At 31.9% G+C, this 24,476-nt stretch overlaps 2 protein-coding genes across 6 annotated transcripts; one reads left to right on the forward strand and one right to left on the reverse strand.

Annotated features, from left to right (window-relative positions):
• Positions 1-8: 8 nt before the first annotated feature.
• On the reverse strand, positions 9-20,545 carry LOC123708937 (NADP-dependent malic enzyme-like). Of its 5 annotated transcripts, XM_045659967.1 has the most exons (14): positions 15,580-15,739; positions 15,264-15,312; positions 14,218-14,282; positions 13,430-13,640; positions 7,044-7,202; positions 6,298-6,479; positions 5,057-5,217; positions 4,118-4,322; positions 3,263-3,389; positions 2,547-2,772; positions 1,932-2,074; positions 1,383-1,556; positions 1,101-1,224; positions 9-571 (listed from the first exon to the last, which is right to left on the reverse strand). In XM_045659967.1, the coding sequence occupies exons 1-14, from the start codon at positions 15,666-15,668 to the stop codon at positions 435-437; spliced, it is 2,052 nt and encodes a 683-aa protein (XP_045515923.1). In that variant the 5' UTR covers positions 15,669-15,739; the 3' UTR covers positions 9-434. The 5 variants fall into 5 exon arrangements, with proteins under 5 accessions (XP_045515923.1, XP_045515926.1, XP_045515927.1 ...); XM_045659970.1 differs by lacking the exons at positions 14,218-14,282; positions 15,580-15,739 and adding an exon at positions 15,504-15,569; XM_045659971.1 differs by lacking the exons at positions 15,264-15,312; positions 15,580-15,739 and adding an exon at positions 15,504-15,526.
• Positions 20,546-21,085: 540 nt separating this feature from the next.
• Positions 21,086-24,333, forward strand: LOC123708938 (translation initiation factor eIF-2B subunit alpha). The gene is made up of 7 exons (XM_045659973.1): positions 21,086-21,260; positions 21,344-21,445; positions 21,803-21,942; positions 22,331-22,447; positions 22,672-22,784; positions 23,199-23,343; positions 24,036-24,333. Exons 1-7 carry the CDS (start codon positions 21,248-21,250, stop codon positions 24,312-24,314), a joined length of 909 nt encoding a protein of 302 aa, XP_045515929.1. The 5' UTR covers positions 21,086-21,247; the 3' UTR covers positions 24,315-24,333.
• The last annotated feature ends 143 nt before the right edge of the window (positions 24,334-24,476 follow it).

The raw sequence follows: 24,476 nt of genomic DNA on the forward strand, positions 1-24,476 counted from the left end.
GACACTAGTAAAAACGATACAATTAAACGGATTTATTTTGTGAAAATGGGTGTAAATATAAACAGTCCACCAACCCATGGGTCATGGTAAATCTTTACGTGGCATAAGAAATAAAGACTCGCAGTCATAAACTAAGATTCAGAGAGAAGTGCAAACTAATCTATCTGTCAAACTCTTGACGGATTAGTTTGATTTTGACAGATGTAAGAGTTTGCAATAAATTTTTTTAGGTTAACAAATTTTGACATTAAACATTTAAAGTGTTGCTAAGTAATGCTACCCAATTGATGGTTTCTAAACGTAGTAATATCGGGCGTTAAGGTGTCTTATATATCTTTTGTTCTAAGGTATGGATTAACTATTAATAAAATTTAAACTCGGGCCATGCAGTCATAATAGATGGTATAGCAATGTAGTAAGGAGAGTAAGCGAAATTACATTTGTTGCACATGTGGTTCGTCGTTAGGCCAGCCATATACAGGAGGTACCGCGGGCGAGTATCGAACGTCATACATTTGACCTCGGATGAAGGCTTCCGTGTCGTCAGGCTGGGGTTGCACCGAGGCTTTACCTAAAAAAATACTTTATCAAAAAAATGTACACGTGTGATTCTGTCCGTGATATTATACTTTGGTGCATAAACCCTTATAAAGGCAAATATTAATTGTGTGTACTAATGTTCAACCATTTTTCCGCTTTCGTTGTTTTTTTTTTATGTACCTACTGAATTAACAATATTTCAGATGGATAAAATATTTTCCTATGACTAATCTGAGTAGTAAATTAAAATACAATTACTATTTCTTAATCGTTATACACACATAAGTAAAATATTTGCAAGATTCAGAAAATAAAAAGAAAAGTCAAACTTATAATAAAAGTCTAGGGGCCTGTCCCTGTCTAATTTAGTTTAAACTATAAGTTGCAAATATTTAAAGTCTATATTACTCAGTGCAAATACAATCTCAGGGATAATCTTGCATTCTTATGAAAGAATTTCAATGTCATCCATATTGAGGTAATTTTTGAAATTGTTCGTTACAATCATAAATCTAGTAATGAAATTTATAAAGCCAAAATATTTATTTAGAAAAACTTACCAGTTTTGTACGCGTGTTCCACAAGCTTTTTTGCAATCTTGACTGAACAGTTCTGAATGTCCTTTAGAGGTGGGTACAGACTGCCTTGGCTCAGATCATCATCTGAGACTATGTCAGCGAGAGCCTAGAAAACAACACGTATATAAAAAAATATATGATTCATAAATATTGTGACCAAGCCGCAGTATCTAAATTTGTTTGTATCGTTCGTTCGTTTATGCTTTCGATTTCCGAGACAAAATAGAGTAAATATAATAAAGAAAACTTAAACCTAAATATTACCTCCGCAGCGAGCAACATGAAGTCCTCAGAAATATCAACTATTCCCGCGCAAATTATGCCAAGTGCCAGTCCTGGGAAGATGTATGAGTTGTTTCCTTGTCCCGGACGCAGTATACGTCCGTCTTTTGCGCGGTATTCCGGGAACGGAGATCCGGACGCGAATATTGCACGATCCTACAATATTCAATATTTAAACAAATATATATATACATATATATATATATATATATATATATATATATATATATATATATATATATATATATATATATATATAATATGTCCGAAAAATACTTTTAATTTAATGTTAGTGCCAATATAATACGATATACTCTGTACTAAAATTATTTGCTCCAAATTCATTCACAGTGTTTTTTACACTATGAATGCACTTAACAATTTTTTTTTTAAATTCAATATATATATATATCAATGCCAAATAATAATATCTTTTAGGCAGGTTTAAATTAATCCAGATCTATGTAGTTATAGTTTAACGAAGCTGGTATTGAAATCAGATACTAGATATGTATGTAAATTTCGACTCACGTCAGTATTGGAGTATGCGGCTTCCGCGGTGCACTCAGCCTTACTGGTAGGATTGGACAAGGCAAAGATGACCGGTTTCTCATTATTTTCCCCCATACAGCGAAGGATCTCGGGTGTGAACGCACCACCAATTGCAGCAGCACCTAGACGCCATAATCTCTTTGAATGTATTCCTAATTTATTTTACCTAAAATCTAATGACCCAAAAAAAATTCTAAGCTTTAAGTGATTGTGACTACCTATTGTGACTAAGGTTTAAGGTTAAGTGAGCCCTGTGTACTCTCAACAATTATTGTTTCGTCGGAAATACATATATGGTATACTTCGATTTGTTAAGTTTTCTTAATACCAAAAGTTTTTAAGAAATAATTCTATTCCTTCTGCATTTGTTTATTGTAATAACCTTAAACAACACATACTTATATACGTTTATATTATGTTATATACGTTTTAAGAAAACTATAAAATATGTAATTATAAATAATTGAAAATAAAGTAAATTTTTGAACGACTTTTTGACCAATTCAAAAAAATCCAAAAGAATTTTACAATTGGACTTGTATATTATCACGGTATTTGTAAATTTAATCAATAGTTTTGTTGATACCAACTCACCAATAAGAACGGATGGCTTAGCCAAAGTGACCACTTCAGCTAAGGTACGGACAGGTGGGTGATCCTTGGCAAACTTCGCCTTGTGCTCATTAAGACCACCTTCAGGCCTATTCTTCACGATCAGACCCTTGGAGTCCACCATCCAGATACGATTGCGAGCCACGGCTTCTTCTGTACCTTCGGCCATCATTGCCATTACACATAGCTCAGCAATACCTAAGGATGCCTGCAAAACACAATTCAGAGTCAGAACTTGGTAAGTTATATGTTAAAAACGTATTAGGTGCAGGAGATTTGTTGTATCTTGTAGGTTTTCGGTTGTATTTAATTTAATGTAAATTATTCAATATTAAATACTCTAGGTCTGAATATAGTCCCCTCACACTTTAAAATCAATTTTCGTTTTTGTGATTGTTTTGTTTAGTCATTGTTTTGTTTAACATTGTATCTCTTCGTGTATGTCATGTTTTCCTATAAGAAATTGAATAGTCTTTTACCAATGTATCAGTATGCCGTATATCGTTAGCGCAAGCTTTCATAAAAAAAAATTATCACATAAATATACCAAAATACCTCTGTTTATAAATCATATAACGAATAACCTTCACTTCCAATTAAAACAAGTTTTAGAAGGTAAATAATGCTCATCCGACTTTTAAAATATGAGCAGATGTGTCTGTCTTATTTAATTATAGAGCTAAAAATTAATTTCTCACCTCTCCAGCTCCCTGGAAAACAATGACATTTTCCGACAGCTTCTTGCCCGTCACTCTCAAGCTGGCCAGAAGACCTGCCACGGCCACTGCCGCTGTGCCTTGGATGTCATCGTTGAATGTGCAGTATCTGTGTAATTATTATTCATTCTAAAAACGTACTACGTACAATTAACACGGTTTCTTAAACAATTTTTAAAAGTTGTCAAATTATGAGTAACCTTCCGAGCAGGAGACAAATTAGTTAGACCTGTTTCATTGGTCGTTTTTCAACGAAAGGTGTTAAAGCTTCTTTGCCTATCAAGTTGTTTCACCAAGAATCGAACCAGGTATGGGGTGTCTCATATACCTTAAAGGAGATGAACATTAAAAACACAATAACCACGAGAAATTTTATATGTCGTTTTAAGTGGGCTCTGATTAGATACTATATCAAAATATGTATTATCATAATTGAATATATCTATAAATTAACATACGGCATCTATTTTTAAGTGTGACTGATAATAAATCATATTATGCCAATATAAATATTTGATAGCATTAAATAAATACAGATATTTCACGGTTTAACTTAGACAGTGTTGGCCTATAGTGGCTTCACTGTGCACTAATATAGTCTATATGCGCGTTTAACATTCGCTCGAATGCTGAAGAACATCGTGAGGAAAACGGCTTGCCTTAGACCCAAAAAGACGACAGCGTGTGTCAGGCAGAGTAGGCTGATCACCTACCTATTAGATTGACCTATTTGATCGAGGCCTAGACCTAAAATGATTGTAGCGATTGAATGATTATTGAAATATTTACAGATCTACAATTAAATTAACCAATATTATATTGTAGTTCTATACTTACTTGCCACGATACTTTTCAAGTAGGCGAAAAGCATTTGCATTGCCAAAGTCCTCAAACTGTATGAGGCAGTTTTGTCCAAATCGGCGCACAACAGCCTTCATGAACTCATCTATAAACTCATCATAGGCCGCTCCACGAACACGACGCTGTTTTAGACCGATGTATAGAGGATCGTCCAGCATAGTTTGTGTGTTAGTGCCGACATCTGTTGAAAAATACTACGAATAAAAGCTGAGAGGCCTACACGATATATTTAGTATATTTGCCATAAGATATAATACTTAGCATACGTGACGTTTCAATTATTACAATTCTAAATTTATTCCCGAAAACTGGAGTGTATACGATCAAACTCCTGAAATAGTACTGATTGGTTAGTTGATAATTGATTAAGCTTTCAGCACGCAATGGTTAGTAGTAAATACGATTTTACTATTTTAATAAAAGGGGCATTACACATTGATTTTTTAAAGACGGAAAATTCTTGAGCCTACACAAAGAAATATTTTTTAATAACACCATAATTTTGTCGCAGTTTACCGACTTTTCGTTATATACGTACGATTATGTTTAATGAAAGGCAACATTATTTAACCAAACACTATTTTAGCTTATAATTATTTCTTTCTTTCAAATTGTGTTGATACTGTGATAATAAGAGCGATTGTTACATATTTTAATTGAAATCGTGTATGGCGTGTTTCAATTTTTATAGACAGTACCTCTCTATAAAAAATCCTATTAGTCTGGAAAGTATATCATAAAGACATATAACTACAAAAACCCTAATTGATAAACTGTAGTAATAAATAAAACTTGTTTTCATATCTTATTGTTCTTGTGTGTGAATTCATTTGAATATTAAATATAAAAAAAACAAATAACGATTACGCTTCCATCGACTCAATATTACTTAAAAACAAAATAAAGTAAACTTACCGAGGGTAATTGGCAAACATTGATGCGGCTTGATACCAGCCAAAGCTGTGTACAAAGCCAGCTTTCCCACAGGAATGCCCATACCACACGCACCGAGATCTCCCAATCCAAGAATACGTTCACCATCAGTTACTACGATCGCTCGCACATCCGTTTCCGGCCTAAAACAGCAAGAACACTGTGAATATCGTAGATCGTATTTGATTAGTTATATATACGTACACTTTCATATCTAAATGATTAGTTTTCACTATAATTGTATTGTATTTCCTGCATTATTACATTGTCTATATTCTTTATGGGTTTGCCCTAATTGAACTTTTGATTTGGCGGGACTTTTATCGACTGAATTAATAGCTTTAAAGAGTGAAGTACACGTTGGGGGAGAAACTAATCGCTTTAATAACGATTCGGTTCTCTAGCTAAAAGGGTTGCGAACTGTGCTTTAATCAAATTTAGGGTTCACTTTAGCAAAAGCTTCAAGCTTTCTAAAAAATGGCTTATCTACGACGATATATGTCAAAACACTACTATACATATATTAATAGGTACGTTGCGTATAGTTATACACTTAATAATTTTATGTACTTTGATAATTAATTTCCATTTACAACAAATATGTTGTCTTACAACAATCTTGTTTATGTGATGATAAGAAATAACTCGGTAAAAGATTTTTTCATATATACAATATCCAATATAGTTAGAACAAAAAGATCGTGATAATAGCAAGCGTAATATTAAACACCATTTATAACACTTTAACATTTATAAAATAACACAAATAATAAATGCAGAAAATTAGAACATTTCATTTCCAATGAAAATGTTATGAATTTTGTTTTGTATATTGCAACGTAGTACTCAGTTGTAATCAAAGGTAAGATACGTTTCTTTACTACTGAGTACGTAAGTAGTTTATCATATCTTGTAGTAAAGTAGATAATAATGCGCTTACAAAATTTGAAATATTTCGTATTGTTGAAGAGACATTTGGTCTGACATGAGTAACTAAACAAAACAAGGAGATACGAAGTTCTTTGTTATCCCCAAACAAACGTTTTCCCTTTTATTACGCTCACATGAAACTGGGTCACATGATTCCTGCAAACACTTTCGCCAAAGGAGCCGATAAAAGGCTTTTAAGATATTTGCCAATTTGCTTTGGGATAAAACATAAATAACTTATAACAAATACAAATTCAAGAGTTGATGTTAAAACAAATAATACATTTTTTTACCAGTTCTTAAGTATGTCGTAAATGTGACCCTTGTCGTGAATGGTGATGAAAAGCCCTCTGGGACGGCGATACACAAGTCCATATTTCTGGCAGGCGAGACCTACTGTGGGTGTGTAGACGATAGGCATCATGTCCGCTACGTTCTCACCCACGAAGCGATAAAAGAGATGTTCGTTGCGGTCCTGAGTAAGAATGATTAACAGTTGCAGAAGCTTTCAATGTAACAAGTATAAAAGGTAGACTTTAACTCGTAAAAATTACAATATAAATTGAATTTTTAATTGATTTTCTGTAAAACTTCGACTTACGAATAAGATCGGGTAATTATGATAACTTTTGAATTCAAACCACTCGGTTGATTAATTAATATTAATTATAATGCTATTCCCGAGTTCAGAAGTTAAATGGTTACTACTAAAGTTAATGTTTATTTTTATTTAAAAAAGTCAATGGCCATCAACCTTTATAGGTTATCGTGATCATTTGTTAATCGAATAGGCAAGTAGGTGATCAGCCTTCTGCGCCTGACACACGCCGTCGACTTTTTTGGGTCTAAGGCAAGGCCGGTTTCCTCACTATCTTTTCCTTCACCGTTGGAGCTAATGTTAAATGCGCACATAGAAAAAAAGTCAATTGGTGCACAGCCGAGGATCGAACCTACGACCTCAGGGATGAGAGTCGGGCGCTAAAGCCACTAGGCCAACACTGCTCCTATCCGTTTATATTTATGAAGAAAAAGTTCTTACCAATAATCCCATAAGATAGATGTACTTGTTGAGAGGATCTTCATATCTTTCGATTGAAAGCTTGCATAGATGAACCTGCTCCTCTTGTGACTTGACCCTGGGTGGTAAAAGACCATGGATTCCCATAACTTGACGTTCTTCGATGCTGAACGCCATTCCCTGAAAAATAAGTAAAATTTTAGAACGTTTATTATTTGTATAATACTTTGCACGGGTCATACCAAGGTGCCGAAACAGACCCGAGAGTAAGAGGTTGGGACAGTTAAGGAAGGTTTTTCGTGTTTACTCAGTCTTATCGACATTTATTTAATGAAAGAAGTACGCAATGTACATCGTTCAACGCGTTAAAAACTGTTTTTAAATGTTTTTTTTTTAAGTTAATCAGGATCAGCTAATGGGACAACAAAATATATTAATACTTTAAAAAATATGCATTGCATTACCATCACTAAATAATTTCAATGCGTTGTTTTCCTTCGTTCAAAATTGCGTGGAAAATTTGCGTGAAGTATGAAAACAACGCAAATATGTAAACAAGCCGGCCTTCGTACAATTGCCTATATGGCATATATATATTTATAATCGTATTATTATAGTCAAAATAACGAAATAGTTTTAAGCATAATGATTCTTAACATGTATCCTTATTCGTGACGCATGCTTTTAAACTCATTTCTTTTCCTCATATATTCTAATTTAACAATACCCATGACGTGTTCAATTCTATATGTCCTTGACACGCGTACGTGCGAAACCGGGCCTCGCGGAAGTATCAGCTGATGGTGACGTCATCAAGGTGACCGCTAATGACCTTTGATTCACCTCGCACGGTAAAAGCAATCGGTAACAGTAAGATATTAGTCCCATTTTTCGTAGATATTTAAAATGTCCTGTAATTTCACTATGGAATGAATACATTTTTGTTTTATGTAAGCAAGGAGCTACCATAACATAATTCGCTTAGTTATGAAACGAAATAAAATACTATTAATATGATTATATGTCCGCCTTCTAGTCTAGTCTAGTCAAACCAGATCCACTGGTCTAAACCAATAATCAACACAAACTTTTGGTACTCATCTAAATCTTCAAATATATTTCATAAAATACAGTGTCTGTATTGTACTTACAAAATGGGCCTATTCATACATGTCTGAAATGTGTGTCTCTCAAACATTTTTATAGATCTTTATTAATAATTAAAGTCATTAACAAATTATTATGACACCACTTGCATGCCTTTAAAAAATATACTATTATATTGGACCCCACTAACGTCGTGCGGAGTGTATAGTTAAAATTTTGTTTTTGACCAAATATTCCGGCTTAAAACTCTATAGTTTAATATAAATATTCATGAAAAATCCCTAGATATACTATCTAATCAATACCCGATACAATATGACTAAACATTTATAAAATCGATAAAATATACACCGAGGCAACACCACATATGTAGGCCAAAGCTTCAAGCGGCTTATATATCGGCATTGATATGTATATAATAATCATATAAGGCCACATAACACGGTACTCTCTAATTATCTGACCAACCTTGCTTGAGGGCTCGAACACACCTATGTTCTAGAATAAATTTCGTTTTAAGTTACAAGAATGTATTCCAATATAACCTTTGAAAGGTTGATTCCTCTGTCTATTATATATCTATCTACTAGAAAAATTTATTGGATATAAACACTAGGTCCGATTTTACACTCTTGTAAGTCTCTTTTTAAAAAAACATAATACAGCAAATACCAATTGTACTAACTCTCCTAAGTGGCAAATATAAAAATTAATTTAAAAAATGAAAACATTATTTATCTTTTCCTACAAAAACCGCTAACAACAATTATAACTAGAAAATCATAAACCTTTTATTTTATCTTAACCACCGACCGCGTTCACAAATAATACTTATACCACATATACCTACAGTTTAACTAAAATATATTCTATAAATTACAATATAATACAGTTAAAACATGTTTCCTATAAAAAAATAATTCATATTTCAGATTAAATGTCAAAAACACACAAAAGAGCGGCATTTATTCACGTAATTAAAAACCTCTCTAATATTGCCACATTACGCTTATAAATGTTTAAATTTAATAACGTTGTTTGAATCTAAAATTAATTACGTAATCTCAGAAATGTTTGAGCCAAAACAGCCTTAAAATTAAAACATTTATGATTTTCTAATTAGATAAATTGTTGTAAACGGACTACCGGTAAATCGTAATTAATCCTAAAGAAAATATGGGCAAGGCACCATTATTATAACTATTTTATTCTATTGACTATTTATATCGAAAGTGTAATGCCGGCAACGCACTCGGGAGCCGTCTGGTATTGAGAGAGTCTTTGGGCGGTATTACTTAACATCAGATGAGCCTTCAGCCCATTTTCCCTCTGTTCAATAAAAAAAAACATATGCCAACGGTACTTCAGTATTTTCAAATACTGGAATCTATAACAACAATATGTTCTGTATTTGTGACCTTCAATAGCGCGATACATTTATATTCATATATTCTTAAAATAGCTATTGTCAGTAATTTTCCAGTAACAAAAACAATTCACGTTTTATTTAACACTTGACGTGATGAGTAATTTCGCTTTAACACCGGATTTATTGAAAGTCGCGACTCAGGGTGAGATTTAGTATCCCGATTATATAGTACTCTCCTGTCAAAAGGTATTGATCACCCCCTAGACTTGGACAAAATATCAGGCAAGTCTTATTACTTGTCCATAAAATAATGATTTAAGAAACAGATACCAAGACTATTGAATATCTAACTAACTATGGGTTTCAAGGACGAACTCAATAAAAAATAGAAACATGTAACTAGAAAAATATGTAGACCAAAGATTAAATAATTCATCATATAATCGAAAGTGGAATCAATAACGTAATAAATTTAATTTTAATTCATTAGTACTTCTCGGTTTAAGGTATTAAACTATACAATTACATTTACTTTTCCATAAAAAGTACTATTATCAATTATTGAAAGAATGTTTTGTCGCTTTTGTCATTTTGAGAGCGATAACGACATTTCAAAGCCCAAGGGTTGATGATGTTATGAATGTCTTTTAGATTTGTTAGGTGAAAGGAACGCGGACGATTTGAACCAGCCTTCAACGTCTGAGCAATAATTCCCGCACGAAATAGTCATAATATCGAGGTGAGCATTATAATACCCCGTATTAATGCCTCGTCGCCTATTCAAATGATTGCTTAATATGCAATACGCGTTCAGTGGAGGCACGGCTCTGACGTAGTTATAGTATGTAGGTTTGTAGGCTAGCTAATGAAAGCAAAATTAACTATTACCTTACTCTGTATAGAGTAGATTCCGGTAAATGAGTGGCTTAACGTTTAGACGATTTTTTTACATATTATAAATTACTTCATTATTGATGTACCGTGCCAATTACCGCGTTAAATTGGTTTAGAATACTGTTGGATTAGAGTATCAATAAAACACCAGGACTTGACAAACCAAGTTTATATGAACGTTTGGCCAAAAGATTATTTCGCAATTTCATGCTAAGTACAACCTTTTTATTCAACAAAATTGAATAAAAATTAATTAACGCCAGCGTAAGAATCAATTACACAATATACGCTTTCAGGTAAAAATTTAAGATTCTTAACATTTCACAACATACAATTGCATCATCCAAATATAAATTACCCGTGAATCATGAGCTGCTAGGCAATCCGGAACCGAGTACATTTCACGACGTGGTGTTAGCTGCCACCAATCACGTTCCATATTTCACTTATTATGTATGTTATTTATCAGAGATTACGTTCAATACCTTCCTTTGAAATTGAACAGGTACCTTAAATTGATACTGCAATTCTAACCGAACAGAATCAATATTCATTCAGCACGGATTTCAATGTTAAATAAAAGTATAATTGTCAAATAGCCCTTAAAATGCGATCCTCGTAATGATTAACAATATTAATATAACGTTATAGCTTCCTAGATTTTCAATACTTTAAAACTTTTTACGAGTTTATCAACAACAATACATATGAATGTTAAATGAATTAATTAATATTTCAGATTTGAGCTATTAAAAGCTTCTCTAAGCGAATGATAAATTTGAGGCTCGACCCGAGTGCCATAAATTGTGAGCGATTAAAATAATTGTTTTGCTTTTCTCTCACAATAAGAGGGGCTTTCTTAATACAAAAATACATAGTACATACGAAAGTTAAAGTTTAATTTTTTATTATACTTTTCGCAGACCCAAGAAAGAAATGGTACAATCATGCAAAGGTTTCTAATTTAAAAATATTTTATGCATAATCATGCGTGATATCTGTTTGTATTACACCGCAATCAATAAATATCAAATCAAATGATATGATAAAACAATTGACATTCGTAAAAACTGAACTAATAAAATATGTAATCTTAAAAATTGAAATATACTCTCGCCTCGCCTATACAGACAGAATAACGAATTACAAGGCAAAATTGTTATCAACATAAAATATGCTATGCATATATCACTTGTCTTTAAATCACTTTAACCTGTCAATTATCACCGCTAACTGATACCACATTACAAAGACAACTCAGTTTAAATCCACCGATCCATCATAATCTGGTAACCATGGCAACACATCCTATCACTAGATCAGTATATCTGATATGCCACTATAATTCCAATGCCAATTTGAACACATCACTAATTACGAATCATATCTGATAACGTTGATTAGAAAAGGAAATCGATGCGAGGATAGACAATAGGCATCCATACTAGCCTATGTTAGAGTATGTTTATCAAATATTTAGCCAGCCATGACAGTTTTAAAAAGTTTTAAATTAAATTCAACACGGACATAGTCAGAAGTTCCTGTTTCCTATTCAAACCAATATACTTCAACATCCCTTAACAACAAACGTTTTTCTACCGTTGACATATAACGCAAATATTTAATCGTTTATATCTTGTACATCCGCTTTTCACGATTGCCTGTTTCATTTAACTTGTAACCTGTTTTATTAAGCTTGACTTGTATAATTCTCCCATAATGGTAGAATTATATTATCTTGAGGCTTATAGGTCGAATTTTGTATTAGAATAAGTAGTAACTCGGTTAAATATTATAAACATTCTGAAAATAGAAAATTTCTACAGATGTTCGTTCCCTTATTAGATTAGTTCATCACGCTAACACAAGTTTTGTAGTGTTATCGTGATCACGAAGTGTTGCATTCGTTGATGTAAAATGAAGAGGCGATAAATGAAACAATTAAGTACCTACTTGAATTTGTAAACAACAACAAGAATATTTGCTAAGAATTATTAAGATGTTTACGGTCTTGAACCTGAATCGTAGGTACTTTTGTAAATATTGCGTATGGGTGTGTAAAAGACGCATTATGAATGTTGTTATAAACATGTTTGTGTCCTTATAATTTTAAAGAACCTATTTCAATAGTGGTTTAAGCGTGTAATTAATATTTCCTCGACTTTGAAACCGCGTAATCGAAGAAAAAAACACATTATTTATTAAGACCAAACTTAGACACTCACACTGCCACATAGCAGCCTCCCAAATTTACTAATACACACTTAATAGACAAAAATGGGTAACATAGAGAATTATATTTTCTTTTCTTATTTTCTCATAGCTTTTCACATAAAATATTTTCAGTTTAGAAGTTTTATGTGTTCAATGTTTAAGAACGCATCTACTGCCAATGCTAACCTTTGTTAAAATACATATAATTAACATCATAAAATATAATAAATAATTCAAGAAATGGTTAAATAAAAGTTTTTTTTTGTCATATTTATTTAATGAAAAAATAAATATACCTAAAACGTATGCGAATTGTTTTTACTGAAACACTAAAATAATGACTACTGTATGAATTTACAATCAATAAATCCAAAGCAAAGCACTTTATACAACCCTTACCGGAGTGGTAGGGTGAATGTGTATTGAAGTACTAGACTTATTGATTATACTGTGAGGGTTGACACCGTTATATTTTGAACCCAATATGAATTCATAACCCATGATCAATGATACTAATGACTAACATCTAACCTACCACATGTTAAAAAAAGATTTCATACCCAAGGGACGTATATTTGCTATATTAAAAATGTAATATAATAGTTTTGTTTGAGTAAAATATTCCAATATTCAATTAGATGGATTACTCGAATAATTAAAGTTTGTTGACACCACGTGAACTTTTAGTTTTGCATTATTCATGTTAACGTCAAAGATTTGCTGAATAATATCACTGTTATGACAATAGTACAGCTGACGGACACTTCCGTAATATAATTAATATGCCATCATGGCCTAAACGCTATGATAGTATGCAACTCACCTTGTTCAGTCCCGGATGTTTCAGACGGTCGAGTCCGGATAACCGGCTATTGGATTGCCCGTCCCCGGAGCCCCAAACACCAATGCGATCGCGATCCATTTCGTACGTACACGTCCAATCACTGGCAGCAAGCGACTGTTTGCCAGCAATGAATGGTACGCCAGTTTTGTCACGCGGCGCGGGGGGCGCTGGACTCATCGCCGATTCACTCCTGGGAAAGCAGGAAAATTTTCAGCACACCGTACCGAGATATCAACCACGATATGCGGTTTCCTGCCTGTGATAAGAGATGGCGCTAGGTCGTTAACCTGACTATCTGAATTATAATATTTTGTGGTTAATTTACTATGCATTTTCTATTTTTCTGACCTATTTGATAAGAATTTATAAATTTTATTATAAAAATTAAAGTATTCTAAGTTTATTGACTGGGTTATTGCTATAGAATTACAGACCACAAAAATAAGGAAGGAAGGCTAATAACTATATGATCTTAATGTTTAGTTTTGTACAACTACGTAATTACATGAGCTAAACAATAATTATAATAATCTAACACTATATACGTAAAAAATACAATTTCACGCTAATCATGAAAACGAACTGTAAAATATCATTATGTTTAACTATATATTATATATTTATAGTTCAGGCGTTATATACGATTGCACTTCAAAACTCCAAAAGCTCACTTTACTAAAAAAGTCCAAGCCGCGGAAGAAAACAAATGATTTGGATACAGTCAATATCAAAAAATGTAATGATATTCAATATGGAACGAGGCCTACCTATTCCTAAACAGACTACTCTCGAGGACACACTGCCCTTCCCTATCGCAAGGACACGTCATTTGCTGAAAATAGATATTTCAAACTCAAATACAGATTGGTGGAATTGGGTAAAAACTAAAATAGCGTTCTTGGTACGAACAAAGGTTCACTGCATAAGACCTTTAAAAATCTAGTTGGCTATGGAGATATATGTAAACCGCAGATTACATAACGCTAATAATTTTATTACAAACATTATTATTGTATTACAGACTTTGTCAATACGATAATGTCGAGAAATAATATAATATTACACACATAATATAAACGCTACTGTGAATTCACTCTGCGAACATATAAATATGTCGATAACAGCATTAAAAAGGCGCAACGTCCTTGTTAAAGGGGATCTGCGCAACAGACTGGTTCTGGGATTTGATATCGAAAACAACCTTGGCCTTCGTCGTCATTCATATCCCATAGGTAGATTCAAACACATTACACCCCGCAAGACTTTTAATACTATTTTTTTACCCCATTTTTACATTTTTTATCTCTAAGACAAATAAGGTAATAAATCCGCGTGTTTAAGAAGTTTTATTGTACTCCGGTAAACCAGACTAGTAGCTTTCATTGTAATAACCCCAGCATCTCTAAAACAAATGAGATAATAAATCCGCGTGTTTAAGAAGTTTTATTGTACTCCCGTAAACCAGACTAGTAGCTTTCATTGTAATTTGTAAAATGTAATGTAATCCTTAGAAATAAATATCCGAAACGTATAGATAATGTTAAACATACATTTCTAGCATTTTTATTAAAATAACAATTCAAAAAAAGAAATATTTAAAATGTAACGATCTCGTTGCTAAAAAGTAATATCTTGTAATGATCGTTGTGAAAATTAATTTTATAAATTGTAATCAAAAACCATAAAGTGTGATACATTTTATTGACCTTTCCACGCCATTACATAATGATGACTTGTAAATTATCATTTAGTCGCTACATGTGGGAATTTTTAACAACTATAAAATTAAAAAACAAAACAAACAAAAAGTTACCAAATTCTTCTTGGCTTCAAGCAGACACCTTTTATAGACCGTGTCAAACCTATACAGCAGAAAAGTAATTAAAAATAATAAACACAACGTTAAAGGAAATATTTGTCACTATGGGGGTGTTATTTTATCTCTTCTATACGTTAGGTTTGATAGACCACGAACACGCGAAACTATAACATTATCAAGGCATCTCAAGCAAGATTGCTACCTACCAATTTACATTTATTAAATAACATATACCTAATATCGTGTATATGTGGTGCTTTCCCATTTTCTCACTATAATTTCATTACGGGCATTTAAAAAATACGCTCACCGTTTATTTCGGAGGCCTACAGTCGCGCCATTCGCTTGACGTGTGTCAATTTGACCGTTTGACTTCACTTTACGCGAAAGGAATTCCATTTCAGAAAAGAGGTTTTATATCACTACTAACAAAAGGAAAACTAAGAAGTTTCGAAACTGAAGGAGAGCTAGAGAGCTCTCTAAATTATCACTGGAGTAATTTTCCGGAATAATCTCATTAAATAGTGTAGTTTTACTTATCAATAAGCAATTTAACGCAGTATTATATCGTGATTTTTAACCTTTTAACTCGTGAGCACGAGATGCGATACGAGAAGTGATTAGTCGACTTTAAAGGTAGTCTTTAAAAATTCAAATTTCATTAAATGTTTTGAAAATATAGCTATTAAATAACGATTGCCTTGCTGCCATGTGTACCTAAGAGAATACCTTCCACTATGACAATTTCTTAAATAACAGGGGGCAAATGAGCAGGATGCTCATCTGTGGTACGAGTTTGTGTATGGTATTTTTTCTATGAATTTTCACAATATAACGTGTATAAATAATCATTGTTTAAGCAACTCTTAATAATTTATTTATTTATAAAAGGTCGGCTCGGCGGTATTGGTACAAGATTGATAATTTTTGAATTGAGATGCAATTGTTAATGTGACAAGCACTTATAGGAAAACAAAACATACGCGAAGAGATATAAAAAACGAAACAATTAAATTATAAAAAAAAAACTACAGGAAAATCGATAATTATTATTAGACATTGTATGAGGTTTATAGATTTTAATAAAGCACGATTTCATTGTGAGTGTATTTGTCTCTACTAGTATTATAGTATCTACTATTACATACTTAAAAAACGCCAGCACAGCAAACCTGTCTGGGCTTTAGACTTCTATATAAACAAATTAAAACATTTTTTTATGAAATAGAATGCAAACGTTGCGTCCGGCCTTCCTCGGCCTCTTTGCCGGCCAGCCTCAAGAATTGGCACGAAATATATTTTTCTAAGAATTATGTAGGTAATCTAATCTGAATTCCTGTATCTAAGACATGCCGATTTCCTCATGAAGTTTTCGTTCATTAATTATTATACGAGTGGTAAATGCGCACAAAACCAGAAAGTCTATTTAGGCACAGTTATTGTAAGAACCTACTACCTCATAGATGTGAGTCGCATGCTGAAGACACAAGGCCCTATATACTCGTACTTGCCCAGTATATATTACCAAGTTACAATTCCTTCACAATTGTGTAATGTTTTGACTACGATATTTGATAAACTGTACTCAATTTTATAAACTCATTTGTTTGGGTATAAGGTAAAAGTACACACAACATTGTTCTCATCGAAATTTTACATATTCAATAAAAAGAGAAACAGTTTTTCAACTACACCAATTGTTATTAATAATTATTCATAATACTCAGATTCACAGTCGACACGTAGCCGCAAGCATGGCTTTCGTATGTCAAATCCAAAACGTTTTTGCCTTACGTCAGTTATAAGCACTAAATCTCTGAATTTTACCAGAACGTTCTAGATTTTATATTTAAGGAATAAAGTAAAATAACAGAGAAGTATAATTCATTTCCTAAGACTAATTAGTCTCGCTATTAACAATTGAAACAGCCCATTCAAAGAAATCTCAAGAACATTTATCTGAAAATGCGATATTATTATATCGCATTTTCTATTATAAGGTAAAATTTATAGGGTAATATAAGTAAAATAGATATTTGCGTGTGTATAACGTATGTATTAATATAAGAAAAAACAATCTCGTTTTTTAATAATATAATTTAGTAATAACTGTGAAATAGTTGCGGCATTCTACATAAGACTTTCTTGGAAAATTTAACATAAGTGCTTCATATAATACTAAGTAGAAGTCGTTATCAGGGCATATCTAAGCGCTATTGCGATCTTCGTGACTCTCCCGTGTCTCGGTGATATCAAGGGCATTGAGGTAATTAAACAATATTATGACTTTCATCATGACAACGTAATAACAGTTCGTAATATAACTGTTAAGCCCATGACTTTACACTAAGATACAAATTGACAATTAAATAATGCCTACCAGTAAATTTATTTACATAATCTACAATATAGTAGTCGATGAAGCACATATTCTCGGAAATGTGTAACTTATATTTATTTTTATTAATTCAAATTTTAATCCGATTATTTATAATTATTATTATAATCAATTTGAACATCATAGACAAGACTCCATCCGTTTATTCAAAAAAATCGTAACTACCGTTCCAACATAATCTGTTACAGCTACACTACACAAGAGGGAACTAGTGTAGCATTGTTGAATTTAGTTGGTATAAATTTTCCGAAAAATTTTTGTATTTAAAGAAAAAATACACAAAACAATAAGTAACAATATGCTAGTCATGCTATGTGTATGACCAACCTTTAAAGCCTCATTTAACCTCAGCTTTGCTCAACCTTTTAAATTATATGTAGCCTAGGCCTGCACAACTTCCGATAGAAACATGTGGCAGGAAGTTGCTTTATCTATGTGCTTTTTTCAAGGTTTATTCACTTTCATTTTTGCTTTTTATTCACTACGTAAGGGTATCTGGAATATGTAATTCTACTTTGACAGTATTGAAAAACCGTTCGTAAACACAAGGATTGCCTAATAATGAATATGTACATATATTTTCATGGTCCTTTTATATATATAAACTAATTGACACAAAATCATTTTCTTTAGCGAATAATAATAATAATAACCCTTTTTTCGCTGATTATTTTAACTTACATGCTATTCTTATAAAATAGTAGTATTCCTAAATCTAATTCACGTAGCAAAATAATAAATTTATTAGCAACTACTTAGGTCAGGTTGTCTGTCGACATAAGCCTCCCCCAATTGTTTCCACGACTCTCTATCCTTGGGAGAATTTCTCCATCATTTTGGTAGATCGTCCTCCCATCTTTTAATTTGACCTCCTCGTTTTCTTTTCCCGTTCCTTGGGTACTACTCTATTACATCCTTGGTCCATTTTACTTTGTTAGTCCAGTTCCATTTAAGTTTTCTTACTTTTTGTAAAACGTTTTACGTCCCTTGTCAGCTTAATGCAGTGCTTAGATTTAGCAGACACTTCACAGCTAAGTCAGGGTCGTCACGCTTTAAAACGGCCGTGTTCTTATTAATGCGGTGCTCGAATTATTTGTCAATTTTAAATTACAGGTGCTTTGGATTACCTAAACGTAAAGAGGCAAACTTTGACGGCCATTATTTACGTTGCCTTAAAATACATTATTATATATAAATTATTATAGTTATTGTTAATTATATGGGAAAAAATAGTAGGCTTTTGCAGTCTCTATACTATACTCTTTATTTTGGAAAAATCTGCGGTTCTCTCTTATCTCTTCTCAATCAAAATCTCTATCATCTAGTTGATAATTGTGATAAAGTGTGAGATGTGTAAAAGAGCAATTTAAGGAATGGCACACTCCCGATTGTACCAATACTATTAACCTTCGTCAATTAAATATATATGACGTGAAGGCTTGAAGACAATAGTAATAGTTTAGGTAATAATGTTTTTTCTTCTCATTGTAGGGAATCACTTTCTAGATATACTGAATTCTGAAATAGACGTGAATCGTCTATACATCTTAAGTAAACATAATAAAGAACTTGAAGAATAGAAGAAGAAGGGAGGTATGTAGTGTATCTGGGTAGAAAACAAGGAAAATGTTTTCAGATATTGTTTTGCTAACAATGCTATCCTGAAATGCAGTTATTGTCCATTGTTCATTCGATGCTCTACCGGATTTACGAAGAACAATAAGTTGTTTTATTTATTTACATGATAATATTATGTATATATAAATAAAAAAGAATTGCAAAAAAAAATTTATAAATTTGAAAAACAGTTTTATTTAGTACTTACGTGTTTATTTCGCAAAAGCAACCAGTTCCTTTGGGATCTAGCAAAATGTTCCATATCTTGGTATGTAGTAAACAAAATATTTAGGCTAAACGAAGTTCACGGGGGCAGCTAGTATTATATATATACTAGCTGACCCGGCAAACGTCGTTTTGCCATGTTTATTATTTCCAGAAAAATTTTTTTTAGTTCAAATAACCTATCTACTATAATAAAAATAGGATTTGATCGTAAAGAGGTGTATCATATATGCTATAGCATGAAAAAATAAAAACAAAAAAAAATTGTCTAAAAATAAAAAAAAAAGATTTTTTGAAAGATAGATAGTAGCCGATTCTCAGACTTCCTGAATATGCATTAAAAAAGTCATAAGCATCGGTCGAGCCGTTTCTGTGGAGTATGGGAACGAACATTGTGACACGAGAATTTTATATATATAGATGCTATTAATTATTGCACTTAAAAAGTTAAAATTTTACTTTTAAAAAGAAAAATAAGTAGTCATCGTAACTACGGGTATTTAAGTGGTTATTTTAAGTGCTTGTGCTTTATGTTATCCATAAAGATCAATATAGTCTATAACTATATCAGAACCATTTATAACGCTACAATTGTATATAGCTATAAATATGAGCATAACATTACGATAGAATATAATATTAAAATCACGTGCCGTTTATGTTAGACCTTAAGCCGTATTTAACTTCCTTAAGTGATAAGTATTTTTTAATATTAAAATTTTCATAATAATTCCTTCTAATCTCTCTTAAAATCTTCTGGGGCAAACTTATTTAACAAAATTCTGATGCAATGTACAAGCGACTTAGCCCATCATTCTTAGTATAATATTTATATATATTTAGTCATTAGGGTTTTTCAATTAATTTATAGTGAAAACTTACTGCCATTTTCTTTTGTCGTTAACTTTAAGTGATGCTGAATTTCCCATTTTAAATCACTAAACTTCTTAAATTTAGTACGAAACTGGCTTGTGTAATGATAGTTTGAAAAAATAAGGAAACGTTTGATACGTCTCAGCCATGCAAAAGCAGGTCTTACTATAATCGCAATGTTATTGCAACAAAACCAGCAGACGGTGGCCATGACTTTCCCTCCAATCGAGATTGAACATTAAAATTTTACTATTTTCTAACGTATCTTTAGGAAAACCTTTAGACATGCGTTAGGAAATGACAAAATGTGTTCAACTGGATAACTGAATACCAGTGGTCGTAGGAATATCTACGCTTTAGTTACAGGTCCAAGAGAATATTAATGACTAATATTATTAGAATATTGTCCACGAGAATTTCTATCCTGTCCAACAATCTATCAATGATCCATGCATATTACTTCAATAGATGTAACAAAGTCTTTGCTTTCTCGTATATTTTTACAAAACATGTAATTTGCTAAATTACTAGGTATCCTTCAGTTAGCTTATAAATGTAATACATTTTAAGCGAACACATTACAATATTCACAAGTAGAAATTTAAATTTGGCGGTATATATATGCATATATAAGTTATGAAAAAATTAACAGCTGACAAAGTCACACTTGACAAAGGCTTGTCATTGTCATATTAGCTTTTACTTATTAGCCTTTAGGTTAGGTTTTATTATTTACAAAAAGTTATAGTTAATTTCCAATACAATATCGCATTAATATATAATTTTTTGTTAGCAATAAGAAAAGAAATGCTTATTAATTTCTGATTCATTCCTCATATAAGCTGTTTGCAAAATACTACTTAAAATGAAGAAGGAAGGTAAATCTTTATGTCTGCAGTTTATCAGAGATACTTACTAGTACAAGAGTAAACTTAATTTGAAAATTAATTATTTATTTCAGAAGTTCAAGAAATCTTTCTTAAAATCCTACGTGAAGAAGAGGATGTATCTGTGGGAGTTGCAGCAATTAAAACATTATTAACAGTCATAGAGAACTATAAAGGTTAGTTAGAAATCCAACATATTGTAGTAGTTAAACAAATTAGACAATATACATTCAGTGAATATTGGTGAAGTTCTATGTTCCAAAAAGCCGAGTAATATTTCCATGTTCATTTCACTTACTTTCTCTTTATAGGAAAATAGATTCTTGGAAAGCTTTCTGTCCCTCCTCAACTCCCCCAGAATGCAAACTAATCAAATAAATAGTCTAGCTCTAGGGTACACAACAGAACACAATCTGGTACTCTTGAGTTGGAAACAATATTCTTTATGGTAGTAGTACGGAATAATAAAAAATAATATTTTGATGTAAATTAAGTTCGTATACAATGATTTATCAATTTATCAACTGTTTCAGTGGCCACAGTTAGAGAATTAGATTTGAACCTGCAACTAGCAGTAGATGCAATGAGACATTGTGATCAGCCTGTAACTGCTATATCATCAGGATGTGAGCTCTTCATGCGTTTTATTACATTTGCTAAATTAGATGTTAAGGTGAGAAATATAAAGCTATTTTAAGTATTCCTTTTTCAAGTACATTAAAATTCTAGCCCCAGTAAAGATTACTTATTATTGCTCTGTCTCTATTCTTATGTGCATCCATAAATATAAGAGTTGAGATAGATGATGGTTACTGGACTAATACCAACCTTACATGGTTGTTATTAGTTTAAATCCTTCTGATAATATAGGTATCCTTAACTTTCTGATCATATTTTTCGAATTTAGTTCATTACAATTCTGTTCTGTAATTTAAATTTTATGTTCATGCATTTCTATTTCTCTTCTTTTTCACTATTACTACAAAATTAATAAATTTCAAACCACAATGAAAATCCTTTTGACAATTTTTTGTTATTTATATATTCATCAAATTTTTCAGTCATTTGAAGAATGTGAGCGGATAATGTTACAGCGTGGTAGAGTATTTCTAGATACATTGCTTGAAGCCAGAGGAAAAGTAGCAAAGGAGGCATTGCCATTCATTAGTGATGGTTGTGTTAGTAAATATTTATTTTTGTAGTTACCTAAAGACTTAACCCTTGATGTGATATTAATTTTACAAAATAACAGAATTTCATACATTTATACAATTTACTGTATAGATATTAAAAATATATTATTATATTTTCTGCATCCAATTAGGCATCAAAACAATTTTATATGGCCAGGTCAAGAATTTTATAAGCATTGAAATGTTTTTAATAAATCTGTTAATTTTAGAAAATACTAACTCATTCTCGATCCCGAGTAGTACTAGCTGCAATGCTGGAAGCTGTAAAAGCAAATAAAAGATTCCAAGTGTTTGTTACATCTTCTTGTCCTGACAACAGTGGGTAAGTGATAAATCATATGAGATTATTATGGAAATATGGTCTGTTTCTTATTTAAAAATTTATATTGACAAAGTTTTATTTTATTAAGAATAAATATTTTTGACACTTATTAGTTTTCTATAAGTAACAGAGTTTAGACTATACATATAAAGTAACAGTACTAATTCTAATAAAATAAAATAATATATATGATAATGACTTTTTATCAATTACAAATTTACTACAAAAGTAAACTTGTGGTTTTTAATTAGATTTTCGTAAATATCGCATTTTAAGTAAGTCATTACAATTAACAGTAATCCCCCTTGTCATGTCTACTCTGGGATCTTGTCTGTGTATTATTGATCATCAGCTCATCATCTGACCAGGCATCAACTGATCATATATACCATTTAAGTATAATCTATATTCCAGGGAGCGAATGCACAAAGAGTTAGTAGCGGCTGGTATTGAAGCGACACTCATTCTTGATTCAGCTCTAGGCTACATCATGGAACAAGTTGATATTGTGATGATTGGGGCTGAAGGTGTCACTGAGAGTGGTGGAATTATAAATAAGGTAATATTTTAATTGAAAGATGATTTTCAGAGACTACTAACCGTATAATGTCCTTCCAAGGGACACATTCACAGTTGGGAGTTACTAATATCTGTACCTATGTCAAATTTACTAAGTTTTAGACTGCTGGTAGATTTAAATTTTGAGATACTCTAATATTTTGAACTTATTCATGTTATACATATACTTAACGATATATCTTTATTCCATAAAAAATACAAACACTTATGACACAGGCATTAACAGACAGACTTAATAATAAAAGTTTTATTTATGTGGACAGCTTTTACCCGTTGAGTAACCCTTACAAGCAAGGCATTCAACAAACTTTAAATTTTTTGCAATCTCCATATATTCGCCGCCATCATTGCAATTCCGTCTTTCCTTTGGCACAAGGCCGGCCTCTCGATCTTGCCTAAGCATCGCTATAAAGGCTGTAGACGTGAATGTTGTATGGTATTAAAATTGCTTGTGTCGATTAAAATGTTAATAAAGTAGACATAATATAAATAATATCAATTAAATACATATAATATACAATTTTATGCATCACGAGTACATATTTAGATTTCTGACATGGTTCCATTATTGCAGCCATTTCTAAAGCATATTTATACAGATGACACCCAATAGTAATATAAATGTGAATGAAATGAAATCTTGATAGAAAACCTTAAAGTTTTTGTTTTCAGATTGGAACTTATTGCTTAGCAATGTCGGCTTTAGAACTTAAGAAGCCAGTCTATGTTCTGACGGAAAGTTTTAAATTCTCAAGAATATATCCCCTGAACCAACAAGATGTGCCCAACGAATTTAAGTATCTGTCAAGTGTCATCGCATCTGGCAACTTGTCAAAACAACATCCGATGGTCGACTATACACCTCCTGCGTATATAACATTACTCTTTACGGACTTGGGTATTCTTACACCCTCGGCAGTTAGTGACGAATTAATAAAGTTGTATTTGTAAATAAAATTTTATAATGGCGGTTCTGTTTTATTATTTATATATGTTAATTTTTAGCCTCATCAAATAAGCTGAGAAATAATGTATGGAAAGTTTGATTTTCTTATATTTTTACATTTTCGGTACAGATACTGACAACAGATTGATTGAATACATAAAGTTACT

Source organism: Pieris brassicae, chromosome 4, assembly GCF_905147105.1.
Source record: "Pieris brassicae chromosome 4, ilPieBrab1.1, whole genome shotgun sequence".
Classification (NCBI taxonomy): domain Eukaryota; kingdom Metazoa; phylum Arthropoda; class Insecta; order Lepidoptera; family Pieridae; genus Pieris; species Pieris brassicae.

Bases quoted from the DNA above. Each gene is read 5' to 3' on its own strand.
- LOC123708938 (XM_045659973.1), top strand. The intron at 21,446-21,802 runs GTTAGTTAGAAA...CAACTGTTTCAG, and splicing joins AGTCATAGAGAACTATAAAG to TGGCCACAGTTAGAGAATTA. The intron at 23,344-24,035 runs GTAATATTTTAA...TTTTGTTTTCAG, and splicing joins GTGGTGGAATTATAAATAAG to ATTGGAACTTATTGCTTAGC.
- LOC123708937 (XM_045659967.1), bottom strand. From the start codon at position 15,668: ATGGAATTCCTTTCGCGTAAAGTGAAGTCAAACGGTCAAATTGACACA. The intron at 2,773-3,262 runs GTGAGAAATTAA...TGTGTTTTGCAG, and splicing joins TTTTCCAGGGAGCTGGAGAG to GCATCCTTAGGTATTGCTGA. The intron at 572-1,100 runs GTAAGTTTTTCT...GTATTTTTTTAG, and splicing joins GGAACACGCGTACAAAACTG to GTAAAGCCTCGGTGCAACCC.